General features: G+C 42.1%; 1 protein-coding gene across 2 annotated transcripts in view; it reads left to right on the top strand.

The window, feature by feature from the left end:
* Positions 1 to 15,457, top strand: part of LOC138946365 (uncharacterized) — a 160,666-nt gene extending 145,209 nt beyond the window's left edge. For both annotated transcript variants that reach the window (XM_070317936.1, XM_070317938.1), the window contains exons 7-17: positions 513 to 613; positions 1,067 to 1,148; positions 6,233 to 6,400; positions 6,879 to 6,965; positions 7,263 to 7,357; positions 8,409 to 8,492; positions 8,920 to 9,088; positions 10,991 to 11,055; positions 11,983 to 12,054; positions 13,127 to 13,296; positions 14,684 to 15,457. In XM_070317936.1, the coding sequence (XP_070174037.1) occupies positions 513 to 613; positions 1,067 to 1,148; positions 6,233 to 6,400; positions 6,879 to 6,965; positions 7,263 to 7,357; positions 8,409 to 8,492; positions 8,920 to 9,088; positions 10,991 to 11,055; positions 11,983 to 12,054; positions 13,127 to 13,296; positions 14,684 to 14,928 (1,338 nt within the window). In that variant the 3' untranslated portion in view covers positions 14,929 to 15,457. The remainder of the gene's footprint in view (positions 1 to 512; positions 614 to 1,066; positions 1,149 to 6,232; positions 6,401 to 6,878; positions 6,966 to 7,262; positions 7,358 to 8,408; positions 8,493 to 8,919; positions 9,089 to 10,990; positions 11,056 to 11,982; positions 12,055 to 13,126; positions 13,297 to 14,683) is intronic.
* The last annotated feature ends 6,419 nt before the right edge of the window (positions 15,458 to 21,876 follow it).

Genomic DNA, 21,876 nt, shown 5'->3' with positions numbered 1-21,876 from the left:
GGTGTATATGTTAAATGCATTACTGCAAAGCCCTGCTGGTCTGAATGGAATAGAACCTTGACACCTTATTTAAGTGACAATATTGGCTCTTTACACCCCCGGTATAGGGGTGTGTATAGGTTTCGCTCGATGTGTTTGTGTGTTTGTGTGTTTGTGTTCGCATATAGATCTCAAGAATGAACGGACCGATCGTCACCAAACTTGGTGAACAGGTTCTATACATTCCTGAGACGGTCCTTACAAAAATTGGGACCAGTCAAACACACGGTTAGGGAGTTATTGGTGGATTAAGATTCTACAAGGACTTATAGAGTGACATAGTAATGGTCAAAGGGAAATAACCTTCTCAGTTGGTGGCAGTGAGAATGGTTATTTCCCTTTGACCAACGGGGGTGTTTTTCCTACCCCGAAGGAATTTCTTGGTTTTTTTTGTCATTTCCCTGATGGTATGATACCATTATCAATATGAATATAGATTTGCATATTTATGTCTTGATTTCGTCACGTGACAGGACCGTGTGCCAGCCATGATAGATCAACTGAGGGTGCAAGAACTCTACTTCATGCCGTTCCAGTCTGCTTTGGATGACACAAACTTGTCCGAACAGACCAAGTAAGGTTGTGTGTGTGTGTGTGTGTGTGTGTGTGTGTGTGTGTGTGTGTGTGTGTGTGTGTGTGTGTGTGTGTGTGTTAGTGTGTGTGTGTTTGTGTGTGTGTATGTGTGTGTGTGTGAGTGTGTGTTTTGAGTTCACTTTCTCTTTCCTGCTTCTCTCTCAGCAATTAGTTTGGATATTTTAAACAAATATGATTCTGATCGCATTTCGCTTTTTATATGTATTATTATTTTCAATGATTTCTTAGTGAATATTACATGTACTGTATTAGTTTAAGGACAGGTTGTAAGACAAGGCACTGTCCCTGAAACCTTTATCCTTGTAAAATAAAGTACGTTCGTTCAGTTGCCTCGCTCCGATGCGCCAATCACATGAAACACGGTATTGAAACTATTTATTTGGAATGTTAATGTGGCTACATGTGCGCACAATTTTGTTTTCATTCATTGAAGGAAACACTTGTGGCAGAAGGCACTGGAGTTACTGGGACCTATATCTCGAGCTCTGAAGGAAATGAAGAAGTTCGTGGAAGAGGTGAGAGACATACATAATTATTGTATTGGTTTTATCATGCCCCCACCCCTGTGGTGTTTTTTTTCTTTCTTTTTACATTTAGTCAAGTTTTGACTAAATGTTTTAACGTAGAGGGGGGAATCGAGACGAGGGTCGTGGTGTAAGTGCGTGTGTGTGCGGGCGGGGATATAGCTCAGTTGGTAGCGCGCTGGATTTGTATTCAGTTGGCCGCTGTAAGCGTGAGTTCGATCCCAGGTTCGGCAGAAATTTATTTCACAGAGTCAACTTTGTGTGCAGACTCTCTTCGGTGTCCGAACCTCCCCCCGTGTACACTACATTGGGTGTGCACGTTAAAGATCCCACGATTGACAAAAGGGTCTTTCCTGGCAAAATTGCTTAGGCACAGTTAATAATTGTCTACCTATACCCGTGTGACTTGGAATAATAGGCCGTGAAAGGTAAATATGCGCCGAAATGGCTGCAATCTACTGGCCGTATAAAATTTCATCTCACACGGCATCACTGCAGAGCGCCTAGAACTGTACCCACGGAATATGCGCGATATAAGACTCATTGATTGATTGATTGTGTGTCTGTCTGTGTGTGTGTGTGTGTGTGTGTGTGTGTGTGTGTGTAGAGCGATTCAGACTAAACTACTGGACCGATCTTTATGAAATTTGACATGAGAGTTCCTGGGTATGAAATCCCCGAACGTTTTTTTCACTTTTTTGGATAAATGTCTTTGATGACGTCATATCCGGCTTTTCGTGAAAGTTGAGGCGGCACTGTCACGCCCTCATTTTTCAACCAAATTGGTTGAAATTTTGGTCAAGTAATCTTCGACAAAGCCCGAACTTCGGTATTGCATTTCAGCTTGGTGGCTTAAAAATTAATTAATGACTTTGGTCATTAAAAATCTGAAAATTGTAAAAAAAAAATAAAAATGTATAAAACGATCCAAATTTAGGTTCATCTTATTCTCCATTATTTTCTGATTCCAAAAACATATAAATATGTTATATTTGTATTAAAAACAAGCTCTGAAAATTAAATATATAAAAATTAATATCAAAATTAATTTTTTTTTTTTTTTTTTTTTTGGGGGGGGGGGGGGGTATTTTTTTTTTTCTGCACATGGTATCAGTGGTTCAACTTTTTGTCAGGAACTAAGTGTTAGTTTGATATTATTTGTGTGTTTGTCTGCTGTAATTAAGCATTACTGTTCACTGGGGCTGAAAATTGAAAAAGTACATCTATTCAGACATGATTTCCAATTTTCCTGTAAACAGGTTTATGATCTTCATTTCTTAATTCTGTTTCGGTTTCAAACCGAATGGAGAAAATTCGGACAACAATAACAACATCAACAACAACAGCAGCAACAACAATGACAACAAAGTGACATACAAACACATAAACAATGAGGACAATTATAATGGATACATGTCAACTTAGAATCAAAAACCACTAACAAAGTGATTTATTTAAAAGAAAGAAAGAAAAAAAAGACCTTTAATCACTTAGACAGCACAAATTCGTCAAGGCTTTGCAATAAATTAATTAAAAATCACTATCAAAAACGGGCGGGGATGTTGCTCAGTCGGTAGCGCGCTGGATTTGTATCCATGCAGTTGGCCTCTGTCAGCGTGAGTTCGTCCCCACGTTCGGCGAGAGATTTATTTCTCAGAGTCAACTTTGTGTGCAGACTCTCCTCGGTGTCCAAACACCCCCGTGTGTACACGCAAGCACAAGACCAAGTGCGCACGAAAAAGATCCTGTAATCCATGTCAGAGTTCGGTGGGTTATAGAAACACGAAAATACCCAGCATGCTTCCTCCGAAAGCGGCGTATGGCTGCCTAAATGGCGGGGTAAAAACGGTCATACACGTAAAAGCCGTGGGAGTTTCAGCCCATGAACGAACAAACAAACAAACTATCAAAAACTAGAATGAGGATCACCAAAACCATGCCAAGGAAAAGTTCCTTTCGTCAAAAGAAGAAGAGGAAGAACCAGATCAAGAACCAGAAGAAACAAGAAGAACAGGGACGGCTTTGTTCCGTGTCGGAATTCTTTAACAGACATTGACGGATGACTTATGAGCGGTTTACACGCCCAGTGTACGTTCACCCTCTCCCTCGTTGAGGATACCTGAGCAAATAGGTGAAAATAGGTGAGAACAGTATCCGTCACCCCTTGGCAAGACCATCAATATTTCTCACTTCCCAGGTAAAAAAAAAAAGAGAGAAATAGAAGAAGTAAGGTAGATAACTGAGGATGAAAAGGAAAAACAACACGCACGATATAAGCAAAAATATGGAGTGTGTATATATATAGCCTCTTTTTTGTTTTGATATTAAGGCATATCCCTTGCCGTGTAAAAAGTTCGGTTTACCGTCTCAGATCAGACCAGGGTTTTTTACAAGGGATAAGACAATCCTTCTGCTTGGTCACATACCAAACATTCACAATCTGACTGCTTGCTGTATTGAATTGGTATTGTATTTACAATAACAATAACAATAACAATAACAGCACTTTATTGTCTATTAAAATATTACATAAAAATGGAGAAAAAAATGTCGGCACACACTGTCTGCCTGTAAACGATTATAACAACAATTGTATAGGACAACACACATAAAACATAAAACATAGGTTCACGTATGTAATAACAAGCCCGCCTATCATATTTCCAAGAACACTGACCTTAAAGTGCTGTCCGTGTCATCTTTAAAGTCAATAAATGTACAGATAAAATCCAAATAAGTTCAAACGTCTTCAAGACGAAATACTGTCTTAAAAAGCCACTAATGGTTTAACTAATTCATAAAAATACATCCATCTGTGCACAGAGGACACTCAGGCTGTTCATTTGTGGTATGTGACCAAGTGGAGGAATGGTCTTATCCCATGTTAACGACAGGTCAGTTCTGAATTGTCTGTCCATGCAAAGCAGTTGCATTTTATAAGTTGATCAGCTGTCAACTTATCAGTCAAGTAAGTCGTTCTTGTTTTATTTACGAGTAACCTTTTTATATGTAAAATGTTAAATTTTAATGTCTAATGTAAAGCGCCATGAGACTGCCATTTGGCGGTGAAAAGCGTTATAAAAGAATGGTTTATTATTATTATTATTATTATTATTATTATTATTATTATTATTATTTAAGTTATTGAGACATCCCAGTGCACTAAGGGATTTATAGAGCAAATCGAGAAAATTCATTATTGAACGAAGCGCATACTTACGAAGTACTTACTGACAATTATTATTATTATTATTATTATTATTATTATTATTAACCTCATATGAGAATTTATTTTCTCAGCAGTTAGGGAATGCCTCACATTTGGTGATATTTTTTATAACGACGTTCTTTTTTTCCTTTTTCTTTTCTTTTTCTTTGTCCTTTTTGCTTCCAACGCTTGTGTTGGCGACCTCTCAAAATATGCCCCCTTCATTTCCTGGGGGAAATTATCAGTCTCTGCCAGCCCAGCGAGTCTTTTCTACCTCCTCTTTGAAGAGATCGCGAGTGTTTTCCCTTCGCGCTAAAGGGAGCTTACATGCTGCCCTCTGTCAATAAACGTTCCGCCACGAGTTGTCTGGATTTATGCAAATGAGCTTCTCTTTCGTCAACGGAAGAATGCTGTATATGCGCTGATTGTATTAAACTTTTTCGTCTTTTTTCAGGGGGGCGGGGCGGGGGAGGATGGAGGGATTAACGAGCGACAAAAATAGCAGGCTATTTATTACGTATTTCTCTGTTTGATTCAATGGCATTGGAATTCCTGGCGAATACTTCCAGACAACGTTCGGGCGCCAGAAATTCCAGAGGGAACACTGACACCCACAAGCATGTTTGGCCGAGTATGAAAAATGCACTCACTGTTTTTTTTCCTCACCAAAAAACTCAAACCGAAATACTCTGGTGATGACTGTGAACACCAACATCCAACTTTTGCGGCTTCTGAGAAGAATAACACCTACACTTTTCGGCATGCCATAGTATCATTTTGTTGACGAGATAGGTGAACAAAACTGACCTTTTTGGGTAGAAAGTTGCTTGTTCTTTACTCTGATATATACCAAACTTGTCCAGTTTTAGTTCTGATTTTGTGTCCAATTTGTGACCCTCCACCACGAAATGAGTCGCATGTCACCTCGCGCGGTTCTGCGCTAGGTTTAATATAAGTCCGGGGAGTGTTTGGTAACAGTGTGAGGGTCACCTTAGTCTTATAACTCAAACATTTCGCTCTTTTCTAAAACGGTTTTCACCACTGGATAGAGCTTAAACAACTCGTTATGAAAATGTAAAAATATGAAAATCATGCAAAGGTGACATGTGACTCATTCCGTGGTGGAGGGTCACATTTATCAGTGTGTTGTCTGTTCAACTGCATAGACACTACCTCCTGTACAATCAAACTGTTCGCTGAATATGGTAGGGGATTGAATGGCCTTTCTGAGAAACGTAAGCCTTACGCCCTCACGGCAAAGCCATTAGGGAATTGGCAATCTAGTGGCTGCTCCGCCTGGCGTCTGGCATTATGGGGTTAGTGCTAGGACTGGTTGGTCCGGTGTCATAATAATGTGACTGGGTGAGACATGAAGCCTGTGCTACGACTTCTGTCTTGTGTGTGGCGCACGTTATATGTCAAAGCAGCACCGCCCTGATATGGCCCTTCGTGGTCGGCTGGGCGTTAAGCAAACAAACAAACAAACAAACAAACAAAGCCATTAGGGGCATGGGAGACGGCAAAACCCGGCTTTGTATAAAAAAAAATATATATAAAAAATGCAGGGGGGGGGGGGGAGGGGGGGGGAGGGGGGGGGCTTTCTGGTCATATAGCCAGTTTTGACCCAGACGGACTCATTACAAAGATCTGCACATAAACGCGTCTGCCCAGTCTGTTTGTTTGTTTCTTTGTTTTTGTGTTGTTGTTTTTGTTCTGTTTTAGTAGCAGTATGCTACGTCCTCTGTAATATTCATCCACAATACTTTCCAGCAGACTTTACCGCTTCGTCAGATATGTCCGTCAAAGCAACCTAGTCTTCGAAGAAAAAAAATCTTTTTCTTAATTTTGTTTTTCTTTCATTTTCCAGGAGTACTTTCCAGCTACTCGACAACAGGAAGGGGTACACTCGCTACCCCACGGGTTGGAATACTATCAGGCCTGCTTGGACTGGTACCTCGGGGTACGGATCACACCTGAACAGATCTTCGATCTCGGCGTCAGAGAGGTGGCCAGAATCGAAGGAAATATTAAAAAGGTCAGATCTGTGATGTGATGAAGTACACAAATGTAGCAATGGATAAATGATTTTACCGAAAATTCAAATAAATAGAAATAGAATATAAAGACTATTGGCTCACGTGAGGTTAGTTCACGATGTGTGTGTTGATGGTGTGTGTGTGTGTGTGTGTGTGTGTGTGTGTGTGTGTGTGTGTGTGTGTGTGTGTGTGTGTCTGTGTGTGTGCATGTGTCTGTGTGTCTGTGTGTGTGCATGTGTCTGTGTGTGTGTGTGTGTGTGCGTATGTGTGTGTGTGTGTTTGTGTGTGTGTGTTTGTGTGTGTTTGTGTGTGTGTGCGTGCGTGCGTGCGTGCGTGCGTGCGTGCGTGTGTGCATATGCCGTACGCGCGGTCTTGCGTGCGTGATCGTCTAAACGGATTAGCGTTTTTTGTTTGTCATGTGTTCCATGCATGCTTGAATTTGTAGCGTTACTCATTTTGTTATTGATATTATTTCAGATTATGGAAAACGTTGGTTTCAATGGAGATTTGAAATCTTTCTTCAATTACGTGAAATACATTCCAAAATTCTACAACCATACGAAGGTAAAGTGGCTGAACTTGTGTGTTATGAAAATAATTTTCTGCCTCTGTCTTTTTTCTTCAAGCTTGGCGGATCCTTCTGTTGATTTCATTTTGATATCATGATGATCAGTACTTCGTTCGTTCAAAGTGAGACTTGCAACAGATTCAACTTCAAATATTTCCTTTTTTGATAAAAAAAATTGGTCCTTCGTTTATTTATTCATTCTTTCTTTCTTTAATTCTTTTATCAATATGTGTGTGTGTGTGTGTTTGTGTTTTTGTGTGGTTTTTTTTCCACTTATTTATTTTTTATTCCAGGAAGATTTGTTGCTGCGGTACAACGTTCTTCTAAAGGATATCATTGATCCCAGACTGCCCCGGATGTTCTACAACGTCGACATTCCCTCGGTCACGTGAGTACAGCGTCACTCCCATGCAGGGCTCCCCGTAGTGCGCGTCCCTGCGTCATATACGTACTAGGAGCCGAAAACACGTACTAGACATTTATGGAGGGGGTCCCGGGACGCACTAGACTTTAAAAGAGCGGGTCCTGGGACGCACTAAATTTCCTTTATCGTGCGTACCGTAGATACCATTAATGTTTTATAAGTCCACTGGGATCTTTCGGCTTTTGGACCCTTAGGACCCTCTGAAACTCTGCAGTGGATGTCCATGGACCCTCTAAAATTTGAAAGTGTGTGTAGAGCGATTCAGACCAAACTACTGGACCGATCTTTATGAAATTTGACATGAGAGTTCCTGGGTATGATATCCCCGAACGTTTTTTTCATTTTTTGGATAAATGTCTTTGATGACGTCATATCCGGCTTTTCGTGAAAGTTGAGGCGGCACTGTCACGCCCTCATTTTTCAACCAAATTGGTTGAAATTTTGGTCAAGTAATGTTCGACGAAGCCCGGACTTCGGTATTGCATTTCAGCTTGGTGGCTTAAAAATTAATTAATGACTATCCAAATTTACGTTCATCTTATTCTCCATCATTTGCTAATTCCAAAAACATATAAATATGTTATATTTGGATTAAAAACAAGCTCTGAAAATTAAATATATAAAAATTATTATCAAAATTAAATTTTCCAAATCAATTTAAAAACACTTTCATCTTATTCCTTGTCGGTTCCTGATTCCAAAAACATATAGATATGATATGTTTGGATTAAAAACACGCTCAGAAAGTTAAAACGAAGAGAGGTACAGAAAAGCGTGCTATCCTTCTCAGCGCAAGTACTACCCCGCTCTTCTTGTCAATTTCACTGCCTTTGCCGTGCGCGGTGGACTGACGATGCTACGAGTATACGGTCTTGCTGCGTTGCATTGCGTTCAGTTTCATTCTGTGAGTTCGACAGCTACTTGACTAAATGTTGTATTTTCGCCTTGCGCGACTTGTTTGATTCTGTGATTTAAAATTAAACTGCAATTGTGGCTGTTGGTGTCTGTCTTGCAGAGTTGTTCCAGTGGAGAACGATGGGCCGTGGGGGTCTTATGGACAGAATGTCTTCTACGTCAACCTCAAGGAACCCACGAAAAGGTGAGATTTATTTAATTGTTTCGTTCCTTCAGTTCAGTTATATAATCTTAACGCATGCTTTTTAGGCAGGGGGTTTTCGTTTTACGTTTAACTTGATCAGAGTGAAACGAAAAAGTGTTATGTCGTACACATACCTTATACTGTGTGTGTGTGTGTGTCTGTGTGTCTGTGTGTGTGCATGTGTGTGTGTGTGTGTGTGTGTCTGTGTGTGTGTGTACTCTGTCTGTTAGTTCATCTGTTTGTTTTTCTGATCACCTGCCCATAATGATGTTGATGTTTGTTCAGTTTAAAACCGACCAAGCTACAACGATGTTCATCTCTTTTCGATGAAAATGATGATGGGCGTGTCTTTTCGCCCGTAAACTCACCATACTCAATCATAAAGCCGGCTTATATTAAAAATTCCCAAAACATGTTGATGATTCAGATCGACTTTTACCATGCTACCCTTGGCCCTGCACGAGACGAACCCGGGCCACCATTTCCAAGAGTCGTACACACGTCGCTTCAACATCCCCAGGTACCGGGTGGATTCCATGAACGGTCGTCTCTTCTCTGTGCCCTTCCACTTCCCCGTCTACAGTGCGTATGCTGAGGTGAGTCCCCAGAACAAGGAAATACGATGGGCTTCTTCTGTGCTTGTAGTCAGTAACTCGTCCTTTCTGTGCGTGTGTGCATTGGGAGGAGTCAGTTTGTGTGTGCGTGTGTGTGTCTGTGTCTGTGTGTGTCTATGTTGTCTGTGTCTGTTTGTCTGTCTGTGTGTGTGTGTGTCTGTGTGTGTGTATTGTTTGTTTGTTTGTTTGTTTTTTTGCACGACTAGGCTTTCACGTGTATATCCGTTTTTTTCTGGCTCCGCCATGAACTGTCGTCTGTTTTCTGTGCCCTTCCACTTCCCTGTCTATAGCGCGTATGCTGAGGTGAGTCTGTTTTCTGTGCCCTTCCACTTCCCTGTCTATAGTGCGTATGATGAGGTGAGTCTGTTTTCTGTGCCCTTCCACTTCCCTGTCTATAGTGCGTATGATGAGGTGAGTCTGTTTTCTGTGCCCTTCCACTTCCCTGTCTATAGCGCGTATTATGAGGTGAGTTTGTTTTCTGTACCCTTGCACTTTCCCGTCTACAGTGCGTATGATGAGGTGAGTCTGTTTTCTGTGCCCTTCCACTTCCCTGTCTATAGCGCGTATTATGAGGTGAGTTTGTTTTCTGTGCCCTTCCACTTTCCCGTCTACAGTGCGTATGATGAGGTGAGTCTGTTTTCTGTGCCCTTCCACTTCCCTGTCTATAGTGCGTATGATGAGGTGAGTCTGTTTTCTGTGCCCTTCCACTTCCCTGTCTATAGCGCGTATGCTGAGGTGAGTTTGTTTTATGTGCCCTTCCACTTCCCTGTCTATAGTGCGTATGATGAGGTGAGTTTGTTTTATGTGCCCTTCCACTTCCCTGTCTGTAGAGCATATGATGAGGTGAGTGTTTTCTGTGCCCTTCCAGTTCCCTGTCTATAGCGCGTATGATGAGGTGAGTCTGTTTTCTGTGCCCTTCCACTTCCCTGTCTATAGAGCGTATGATGAGATGAGTCTGTTTTCTGTGCCCTTCCACTTCCCTGTCTATAGAGCGTATGATGAGATGAGTCTGTTTTCTGTGCCCTTCCACTTCCCTGTCTATAGCGCGTATGCTAAGGTGAGTCTGTTTTCTGTGCCCTTCCACTCCCCTGTCTATAGCGCGTATGCTAAGGTGAGTCTGTTTTCTGTGCCCTTTCACTTCCCTGGCTATAGTGCGTATGATGAGGTGAGTCTGTTTTCTGTGCCCTTCCACTCCCCTGTCTATAGCGCGTATGATGAGGTGAGTCTGTTTTTTCTCTGCCCTTCCACTTCCCAGTCTATAGCGCGTATGCTGAGGTGAGTCTGTTTTCTGTGCCCTTTCACTTCCCTGGCTATAGTGCGTATGACGAGGTGAGTCTGTTTTCTGTGCCCTTCCACTTCCCAGTCTATAGAGCGTATGATGAGATGAGTCCGTGTTTTCTGTGCCCTTCCACTTCCCAGTCTATAGCGCGTTTGATGAGGTGAGTCTGTTTTCTGTGCCCTTCCACTCCCCTGTCTACAGTGCGTATGCTGAGGTGGGTCTGTTTTCTGTGCCCTTCCAAGTTCCCTGTCTATAGCGCGTATGCTAAGGTGAGTCTGTTTTCTGTGCCCTTCCAGTTAGTTCCCTGTCTATAGCGCGTATGATGAGGTGAGTCTGTTTTCTGTGCCCTTCCAGTTCCCTGTCTATAGCGCGTATGCTGAGGTGAGTCTGTTTTCTGTGCCCTTCCACTTCCCTGTCTATAGCGCGTATGCTGAGGTGAGTTTGTTTTCTGTGCCCTTCCATTTTTCCGTCTACAGTGCGTATGCTGAGGTGTGTCGGTGTCTCATTCAGTCTTGTTTTCAACCCAGATGTAAGTGAGAGATACAGCACTAAATTAAATTGCCTTATCCAACCTAACCATGTCATATTTTGTTACGCTTTTGCAGGGTTGGGCTCTTTACGCAGAGTACCTTGGAGAGGAAATGGCACTGTTTGAAGATCCTTTTTACCTGTGAGTATCTACGGATTTTTATTTGGACATTTAAAAAAAATGTGTCTTAATGACACATTGATTAACTAATCGCTCGTCTGTTTGTGTGCGAAAAGGGTGTGTGTGTGTGTGTGTGTCTGTCTGTCTGTGTGTCTGTCTGTCTGTGTGTCTGTCTGCCTGTGTGTCTGTATGTCTGTGTGTCTGTCTGTCTGTCTGTCTGTCTGTGTGTCTGTCTGTCTGTCTGCCTGTGTGTCTGTCTGTCTGTGTGTCTGTCTGTGTGTCTGTCTGTGTGTCTGTCTGTGTGTCTGTCTGTCTGACTGTGTCTGTCTGTGTGTCTGACTGTGTCTGTCTGTGTGTCTGTGTGTCTGTCTGCCTGACTCTGTCTGTCTGTCTCTGTGTCTCTGTGTGTCTGTCTCTGTGTGTCAGTTTTTCTGTGTTTACGGTCGGCGTCTTTCTGTCTGTGTGTCTGATTTGTGTATGTTTCTAAATGAAACACGAATTTACGTCTCTCCATTTCCTTGCAAAATACCAGAGGTTTACTTTATTTGATTGTCATCTGTTCGTCACGTTGGGTTTGCTATCAGTACCATGTTTGATGTATTGCCTGGCATTTGTTTAGTACATCTCTGTGATGTTAGTACATAAAAGCCTTATTGTAATTCAAGTTTATTGTAATGAAACTAAGGAGACGAGTCAAATAAACGCCTGTCATGTAGTTAGTTAATCTAAATGATTGTCAGTTTGTTAAATGTTAATTTTGTTGAATGGTTTTGAAGCCAGCCCAAAAATGGGTTTTTTCTGTTTGAGAAAGTAAAGCGGTATTTTATCGTATTGCAGTATGGTGTGTTAATTGTATTATTTTTATTTTTTTTTATTTTTTAAAGATTGTATTAGATCATGATGTGATACACATTGTATTTATTGAATTGCATGATATTGCTTTTTCAGATTTGGAAGATACTGCTCAGAGATTTTCCGCGCTTGCCGACTGGTCGTAGATTCAGGAATCCATGCTTTTGGGTTAGTAGATACACAGTAATTGGGAGAAGAAAAAAACTTTTCTTGTCTTGTTGTTGAGCAATATCTCCACTTAACATTTTGTTGAGCAATATCTCCACTTAACACTCGCGGAGCCAACTGGAATAGAGAAGTTGAAAGAAGTTGTCCCCATGTGATTCATAAGCTCTCTGCATTGTGCTCGACAGTATCAACATTAGACTAATCGCTACTCTTGCTAAGATAATTACGTAGCTAATTTGCAAATGACAATATCAAAATTAGACATCACTATTAACCAATATTGACGGACTGTGTGATGATATCTTCTGCTATGGTCTATTGAGACATCCGGTCTCGATTTTGATATCACTGTCGAAACAGACCAATAGCAGAAGATATCATCACACAGTCAGTCAATGTTATATATATTGCTAATTCTCTGGACATTTTGTATTTACTGTAAAGAAATTACAAGAGTATTTGTCTCAGTTTTGGCTGTTCCATATCCCTCCCTCTGATTATTATTTCTTTTTGTTCACTCTTTTCTTGTACTTTTCAGTATTTCAAAATGTCTTTTCTTTCAAAAAGTCTTTAGTCACTTGCTCAACTAAATTCTGGGATAATTACATTTTCATATATATTTGTTTGTTTTTAAATGTAGGGGGTTTTGTTTTTGAAGTGGGGAAGCAATAAAGAGGTCGTCGATATCAAAACTGATATCGACGGAAATATCGTCGATATCACTTTTGCACTGAGCTCAGTTTTGCCCAATTGACCAATGGAAATCCACGTAACATATGAAATAGCAATATATATATATATATATAAGAGCTAATTATAGAACACCTTGACGAAGGCCACGAGGCCGAAATATTGGTGAAAACGTGAAGGCTTGTTTTGGTTATTTTTTCCATATTTGCTTATATATATATATATATATAGTCTTGCTAACATATCCCCGTAGTTTATTTGCCATTAACTATCCATTCATGCGGTTTGTTGGTGTATGTTGTGTGTTGTTGGTGTGTTTGTTGATTTCAACCAGTTTCTTCAACTTATAATTTACCATCTGTTTCTTTCTCACAAATTGCAGATGGTCACGTGAGAGGGCGATATCGTTTTTATCCAACTACAGCGATTTCCCGAGCAGTCAGATAGCGGCGGAAGTGGACCGCTACATCACGTGGCCGGGACAGGCATGCGCATACAAAGTGGGCGAGATCAAGATTAAAGACCTCAGGCAAAAGGCCGAAGAGGAATTGGGTAAGAACAGACAATGTGCTATCGAGGATTTAGACTGTTTGCTTGGAAAATAACCGGAGGTTGCTGGGCGAAGAACATGAAATAACACCCCTTAATCTCCGAAAGTTTGAAGGCAATGCGTTTGCGAGTTACTCAAATGTACTATTTTGTGTCTCATTACCCGCTAAAACGGCTTCAAAAACTTCCTTTTATGCATGCTGAGAGAATTGACACCTACACCGCTCAGCATGCCATAGCGTCCATGTTAGACAAGATATGTGAACAAAACTGACTGATTTGGATGCACATTTGATTGTTCTGTCTAAGGACATGCTAAACATTTTTCGATTTAGTTGTTCTGATTTTTTATCGATTTTATCGCGGGAACCTTGAATTTGCGAATTTGATTTTGGGGGGTGTCTGTGTTGTAGGTTCCACTGTATTGACACTATGTCATGTAAACTCAATTTTGTGAACAAGGTAGCGGAATCAATGGTCTTTTCAGTGATATACTTGGTTTTGCTTGTTTTTTTCTCAGAAAGATCTGCCCTCAAACGCATCTGTATATTGTTTTATGACGAGTAGTGTAGTTTACAGATGACAAAAACCAGGGGTGGAATAAGTACTGATTCGCACAGCCTTTTCAATATTCATTTGATGAATGCAAATCATTATTATTTGTATTGTGTGCCTAAACTTAGATGTAATGTTGTTGCTATTTGATTTGTAATGATTCCGAGTCAAGTTCATAGAAGCTGTCATTATTTGTTTATATTGTGTATTGTAATGCGTAGTTTGATATTGTGAAGCGCAGCGAGCACAAAAGTAGAATAATAATAATAATAATAAGGGTATTTATAGGGTGCAAATCCTAAAATAGTTCTAAGCGCCTTATAATCATCTTAATAACATCAACAATACACAACATAAGCGCCTTTTTTTCTTTCTTTATTTGGTGTTTAACGTCGTTTTCAACCGTTCAAGGTCATAAGCGCCTTAAATCAATCTTGAATAGAATAATCTATACAGCAACACTACATATTAAAACACAAATAAACTTTAAAAAGGGTGTGCTGATATTGAACTTCAGTTGTGTTTTGTAAATGTCTATGTATCAGTGTATCATGTCTTGCCACACACATACCAAATTTCCTTGTATTGATGAGGACAATAAAACTTCTTGTATCTTGTATCTTGTAAATAAATGCAACACAATCACGTACACAATACACAATTCAAATGACTCCATCGTTTTCAACAACAATCACAGATGTTCGCTACACATTATGATGGGACACTTTCCCACACGCACACACGCGCATACACCCACGCACACACACAAGTATATATGCTGTGATTCGCGCTATATATATTGTTCGTGTTCAATGATATCATTGTTATATTGCAGGTCGCCGTTTTGACGTCAAGGAGTTTCATCACGAGGTGTTGAAAGTCGGTTACGTCCCTTTGGATATTCTAGAGGAGGTCATCATGGAATGGATCGAGTCCAAAAAGACCAGACATCGCTCTGCGCACGCGGCGGAAGTGACGATACCAGCTGACGAGTCTCGATCACGTGGTTCCACGCATCGTTCTGTACTAGTGTGCTTGGCCTCTGCGGTGTTGGTTTTAGAACTGGTGTGGTGTAGGTAGCGACATACTGGGTGGGTGAAGAGAATGAGACGAAAAGTTAATGTCATTTGTAAGGGACACAAGACTGAGCAAGTTTGAATCGTAAAATATGTTCGAAATCGACAGATGTACAACTGTAAGTGTTAGCGCAAGTTCTGATTTTGTTCAAGTTTTACAATAAAAATTCCTCTCTAGCGCGGTCTCGGAGGAACACTGACTGTCTCGGTCTGTGTAAAATGTCATATTTTGGTCAAAAATACAAATAACGTTCCGCCCCGTGATCGGGAGGTCGTGGGTTCGAACCCCGGCCGGGTCATACCTAAGACTTTAAAATTGGCAATCTAGTGGCTGCTCCGCCTGGCGTCTGGCATTATGGGGTTAGTGCTAGGACTGGTTGGTCCGGTGTCAGAATAATGTGACTGGGTGAGACGTGAAGCCTGTGCTGCGACTTTTGTCTTGTGTGTGGCGCACGTTATATGTCAAAGCAGCACCGCCCTGATATGGCCCTTCGTGGTCGGCTGGGCGTTAAGCAAATAAACAAACAAACAAACAAACAAACAAATCCTTATCCTTCTCCTTCTTCTTCTTCAGCGTTCCAGAATTGTCTGGTTACGTGTGAGCTCGTTTGCCCATTTGGGTTCCCCACACTATACTCTGAGAGCATAGTCAGCTTCACTCCGCTTTTGTTGAGTAGGTATGCTGGGTATTTTCGTGTTTCCATAACCCACCGAACTCTGACATGGCCCGATTACAGGATCTTTTCCGTGCGCACTTGGTCTTGTGCTTGCGTGTACACACGAGGGGGGTTAAGTCACTTGCAGGTCTGCACATAAGTTGACCTGGGAGATCGGAAAAATCTCCACTCTTAACCCACCAGGCGGCAGCGACCGGGATTCGAACTCACGACCTCCCGATTAGGAGGCCGACGTCTTACCACCACGCCACTGCGCCCGTCTTTATCTTTAACTGAGCAGTACATTACTGCTTCTGTTTCGAATGGTTGTGCTCATAGTTTTATTCACCTTTTTTTCTTCTTTTCTTGTTTTTTTGCTTAAACGCACAGCCGACCACGAAGGGCCATATCAGGGCGGTGCTGCTTTGACATTATAACGTGCGCCACACACAAGACAGAAGTCGCAGCACAGGCTTCATGTCTCACCCAGTCACATTATTCTGACACCAGACCACCCACCGGCACGGTTGGCCTAGTGGTAAGGCGTCCGCCCCGTGATCGGGAGGTCGTGGGTTCGAACCCCGGCCGGGTCATACCTAAGACTTTAAAATTGGCAATCTAGTGGCTGCTCCGCCTGGCGTCTGGCATTATGGGGTTCGTGCTAGGACTGGTTGGTCCGCTGTCAGAATAATTTTTTTCATTTTCATTACTTTATTGTCCCATCGCTGGGAAATTCGGGTCGCTTCCTCCCAGTGGAAAGCTAGCAGCAACGGAGTCGCGCTACCCAGGTGTCTGCGTGTTTAGGTGTATTCAGCCACCTGCACTTATGGCAGAATGACCAAGGTCTTTTACGTGCCATTGTGATGACACGGGGGTGGGACATGGCTTCCGTCTCTGGGTCTGCACATAAAGTTGACCCGTGTCCGTCCCGGCCCGAATTCGAACTGCGACCTTTCGATCACAAGTCCAGTGCTCTACCAACTGAGCTACCGGGCCCCCAGACGTGACTGGGTGAGACATGAAGCCTGTGCTGCGACCTCTGTCTTGTGTGTGGCGCACGTTATATGTCAAAGCAGCACCGCCCTGATATGGCCCTTCGTGGTCGGCTGGGCGTTAAGCAAACAAACAAACAAACAAAAAGACACCGGACCAACCAGTCCTAGCACTAACCCCATAATGCCAGACGCCAGGCGGAGCAGCCACTAGATTGCCAATTTTAAAGTTTTCGGTATGACCCGGCCGGGGTTCGAACCCACGACCTCCCGATCACGGGGCGGACGCCTTACCACTAGGCCAACCGTGCCGGTTTTATTCACCTACGACTATATCCTGAAAGACTCGGCTTGTGACTTGACAGTAGGTTATGCTGCACGATGTGTTTATCATTTATTTTTGATTAGTTCACAGCCCGTGACACGATCAATATTACAGTCAGAGAAATGAGAGAGCGAGAGAGAGACTCATAGTGAGGTTGAAGGAGAGACTCCGTTTGTTTGTTTGTTTGTGTGTGTGTAAAAGTTGTGTGTGTGTGTGTGTGTGTGTTTGTGTGTGTGAGTGCGTGTTTGTGTGTGTGTGTTAGTGTGTCGGTTTGTTTGTTGGTGTGTGTTTGTGTGTGTCGTGTGTGACGGTGTGTGTATCGGTGTGTGTGTGTGTCGTTGTGTGTGACGGTGTGTGTATCGGTGTGTGTGTGTGTGTCGTTGTGTGTGACGGTGTGTGTGTGTGTCGTTGTGTGTGACGGTGTGTTTGTGCGTGTGTGTATCGGTGTGTGCGTGCGTGCGTGTAGGTGTGTGTGTCGGTGTGATTGGAGGATATATGATTACGTTTAAATACAATTATTAAGCCTACTGTTTCACACTTGCATGCGTGTGTGCGTGCGCGGTTGTGTATCATCACGTCAGAATTCAAGTCTGCAGCGTGAAAGATGTGTCTGTTTGTTGTTTGATCTACATTGTATACGTATACTCGGTTCCCCACCATGACACTTAATAGATGAACATATTTTGTCTAATTAAAAAAAAATGTATTTCTATGTGAAATATATTAAAATGTTTATGTATAATAGCAGGTGAAAGTTAGTGTGTTTGTTGTTGCGTTTTTGATATTTCATTTTCATTTTTGTGTTTTCCTTCCTACATTCGATTCTTTTGTCTTTTTTCTGTCATTCTTTCTTTTGTTTCCTTATTTCGTTTTTATATTTAGTCAAGTTTTGACTAAATATTTTAACGTAGAGGGGGGAATCGAGACGAGGGTCGTGGTGTATGTGTGTGTGTGTGTGTGTGTGTGTGTGTCTGTCTGTCTGTGTGTGTGTGTAGAGCGATTCAGACTAAACTACTGGACCGATCTTTATGAAATTTGACATGAGAGTTCCTGGGTATGAAATCCCCGAACTTTTTTTTCATTTTTTTGATAAATGTCTTTGATGACGTCATATCCGGCTTTTCGTGAAAGTTGAGGCGGCACTGTCACGCCCTCATTTTTCAACCAAATTGGTTGAAATTTTGGTCAAGTAATCTTCGACGAAGCCCGGGGTTCGGTATTGCATTTCAGCTTGGTGGCTTAAAAATTAATTAATGACTTTGGTCATTAAAAATCGGAAAATTGTAAAAAAAAATAAAAATTTATAAAACGCTTTAAATTTACGTTTATCTTATTCTCCATCATTTGCTGATTCCAAAAACATATAAATATGTTATATTTGGATTAAAAACAAGCTCTGAAAATTAAATATATAAAAATTATTATCAAAATTAAATTGTCCAAATCAATTTAAAAACACTTTCATCTTATTCCTTGTCGGTTCCTGATTCCAAAAACATATAGATATGATATGTTTGGATTAAAAACACGCTCAGAAAGTTAAAACAAAGAGAGGTACAGAAACGCGTGCTATCCTTCTTAGCGCAACTATACTGTTCAAAAAAAGAAACGCATAGTTGCTACTTGCCAAATTTGTTTTATTTTTCGAAAAAATTAACAGAAAATCCAATATTTAGATTATTTGTTTGAAATTTGGTATGGACACAGTTGAATGCACACACAGTTCATTTGCATCTTCAAATCAATCAGTCAATCAATACGATTGGGTGCCGAGGCTGTCAAGTCAGTAGGGGGTGTGACTGCCTTGAGCAGCAACAACTGCCCGGCACCTTCTGGGCATGGACTGGATCAGATGCCGGATATCTTGCTGTGGGATGGTGTCCCACTCCTCCTGAAGTGCCTGCAATAGATCGCGGTGATTTGCCGGCGCTTCTTCTCGCCTGCGCACACGTCTGTCCAATTCATCCCAGAGGTGTTCTATCGGGTTCATGTCTGGCGACATGGATGGCCAGGGAAGCACCTGGACATGGTGGTCGGGGAGGAACTGGGTGGTGAGTCGTGCTGTGTGCGGGCGAGCGTTGTCCTGCTGGAATATGGCATCCTGGTCAGCCAGAAGAGGAAGGGCGTGTGGGCGCAGAATTTCCTCCACGTATCGCTGGGCAGTTATGCGCCCTTGGACGTGCACCAGGGTGCTCCTTCCAGCGGTATTGATCGCCCCCCACACCATGACGCCTCCACCACCATGAACGGGTGCCTCATCCACACAGTTGGGCGCGTAACGTTCGTTTACTCTCCGGTAGACCCTCCTCCGACCATCATGTCGCTGGAGCAGGAAGTAGGACTCGTCGCTGAACCACACGTGTCTCCAGTGATTCCGGACGGTCCAGCGAAGGTGCTGGTTGCCCCACTGCACTCGGTTCTGGCGATGGCGGCGGGTGAGGACAGCTCCTCTGTGAGGTCTGCGAGCTCTCAAACCAGCTTCATGCAGGCGGTTCCGCACGGTCTGGTCCGATAATCGGTGTGGCCCGGGGAGAGCCTGGACAGAAGATGAGGCCGACAGGAAACGATTCCGGAGGTGGCGGAGCCGTATGAAGCGGTCGTGAGCAGCAGTTGTCGCCCTTGGTCTTCCCGCTCGTGGCAAGTCTACTGATGGTGCTCTGGGACACGTGGAAGTGCCTGGCGATTGCACTTTGACTTTGGCCTGCTTGTAAACGACCCAATGCAATTTGGCGGTCTTCTCTGCTCAATCGGGCCATCTTTCGTCGCTGAATTGTCGTCTGATTTCTTTGTGGCGAACAATCCGCTTTTATGGGTTTTGGAAGACATGGTGAGAGCTCAATATTCCCCGAGTTTCACGAGATTACACTGAAGCATGACGAGTGGTCATGCCAAATGAGCAATTTTGACATTGTAGCCACTGATAACGCATGCGTCACGTGCAGAGCTCACTTGTGGCAATGGACGAAAGGTCGACGACCAGATAAACATTTTCTGCAGTTTGGTGGATATCCTTGTAGCCATATAACTAAATTAACCAAATATTACAAGCTATGCGTTTCTTTTTTTGAACAGTATACTACCCCGCTCTTCTTGTCAATTTCACTGCCTTTGCCATGAGCGGTGGCCTGACGATGCTACGAGTAAAATGGCATTGCGTTCAGTTTCATTCTGTGAGTTCGACAGCTACTTGACTAAATATTGTATTTTCGCCTTACGCGACTTGTTTTCTTTCTTTCTATCTTTCTTTCTATTGTTCTTGTTTAAGGTTTAAATATTTTTCGCGTGGCTTTTCTGTTGTTTCTTTTTCTTTTTGTTTGTTTCTTCTTTTCTTTCTTTTTTTACATTTAGTCAAGTTTTGACTAAATGTTTTAACATAGAGGGGGGAATCGAGACGAGGGTCGTGGTGTATGTGTGTCTGTCTGTCTGTCTGTGTGTGTGTGTGGAGCGATTCAGACTAAACTACTGGACCGATCTTTATGAAATTTGACATGAGAGTTCCTGTGTATGATATCCTCAGAAGTTATGTTTCTTTTTTTGATAAATGTCTTTGATGACGTCATATCCGGCTTTTCGTGAAAGTTGAGGCAGCACTGTCACGCTCTCATTTTTCAACCAAATTGGTTGAAATTTTGGTCAAGTAATCTCCGACGAAGCCCGGACTTTGGTATTGCATTTCAGCTTGGTGGCTTAAAAATTAATTAATGACTTTGGTCATTAAAAATCTGAAAATTGTAAAAAAAATATTTTTTTATAAAACGATCCAAATTTACGTTCATCTTATTCTCCATCATTTTCTGATTCCAAAAACATATAAATATGTTATATTTGGATTAAAAACAAGCTCTGAAAATTAAAAATATAAAAATTATTATCAAAATTAAATTTTCGAAATCAATTTAAAAACACTTTCATCTTATTCCTTGTCGGTTCCTGATTCCAAAAACATATAGATATGATATGTTTGGATTGAAAACACGCTCAGAAAGTTAAAACGAAGAGAGGTACAGAAAAGCGTGCTATCCTTCTCAGCGCAACTACTACCCCGCTCTTCTTGTCAATTTCACTGCCTTTGTCATGAGCGGTGGACTGACGATGCTACGAGTATACGGTCTTGCTGCGTTGCATTGCGTTCAGTTTCATTCTGTGAGTTCGACAGCTACTTGACTAAATGTTGTATTTTCGCCTTACGCGACTTGTTTCTTATTCCCTTTATCTTTCGAACATTTTTAAAACCTGGTGTCTGCTGTAAGCTAAAGATGTCAGCTTTTTCGTCGTCGTCTCCCCCCCCCCCCCCCCAAAAAAAAACCCCAAAAAAAACCAATGTTCTCTTGTTAGTTTGTTTGTTTGTGTGTTTGGTTGTTTGTTGTTGTTGTTGTTGTTGACACCACGTGTTGGATGTTTATTTCTCTTCTGATAATTGTGTTTCTTTGTTATGTACAGAAGAAAAAATGTGGTAATAAATCACATCAAAAACAGTTTCGTGTTCTTAGTTGCAAAACAACGTCTAAATTTCATATTATGTGGAATTTCAATGTCGTCGTAATCATCATCATCATCATCATCATCATCATCATCATCATCATCATCATCATCATCATCGTCGTCGTCGTCGTCGTCATCATCATCATCATCATCGTCGTCGTCGCGAGTGTGGCTCAGAGGAGCAAACCCCTCAGACATTCTACAGACCTGCCCACATCTGGAGACAGCACGCCAGCACTCCTGGCCAGAAGACTCCAGCCCGGGCACCACGCTCTGGGACCCGCTGCCGAACTGCAGAAGGCTACGGACGGACTTCATGGCAGCCACCGAGCTAAAGATATACCGGGCATAAACGTCGAACTCAGAAGAAGAAGAAGTCGTCGTCCGGTTGTCATCAGCAGCGTCGTCAACGTCGTCGTTTTTCTCCTCATTATCATTATCATCATCATCTTTATTCATAGCCTCCATAAGTATTACTATTATCACACTCATTTTGT

The sequence above is a fragment of the Littorina saxatilis genome, linkage group LG13 (assembly GCF_037325665.1).
Source record: "Littorina saxatilis isolate snail1 linkage group LG13, US_GU_Lsax_2.0, whole genome shotgun sequence".
In the NCBI taxonomy this organism is placed as follows: domain Eukaryota; kingdom Metazoa; phylum Mollusca; class Gastropoda; order Littorinimorpha; family Littorinidae; genus Littorina; species Littorina saxatilis.
This window is presented reverse-complemented; position numbering and strand designations above follow the sequence as displayed.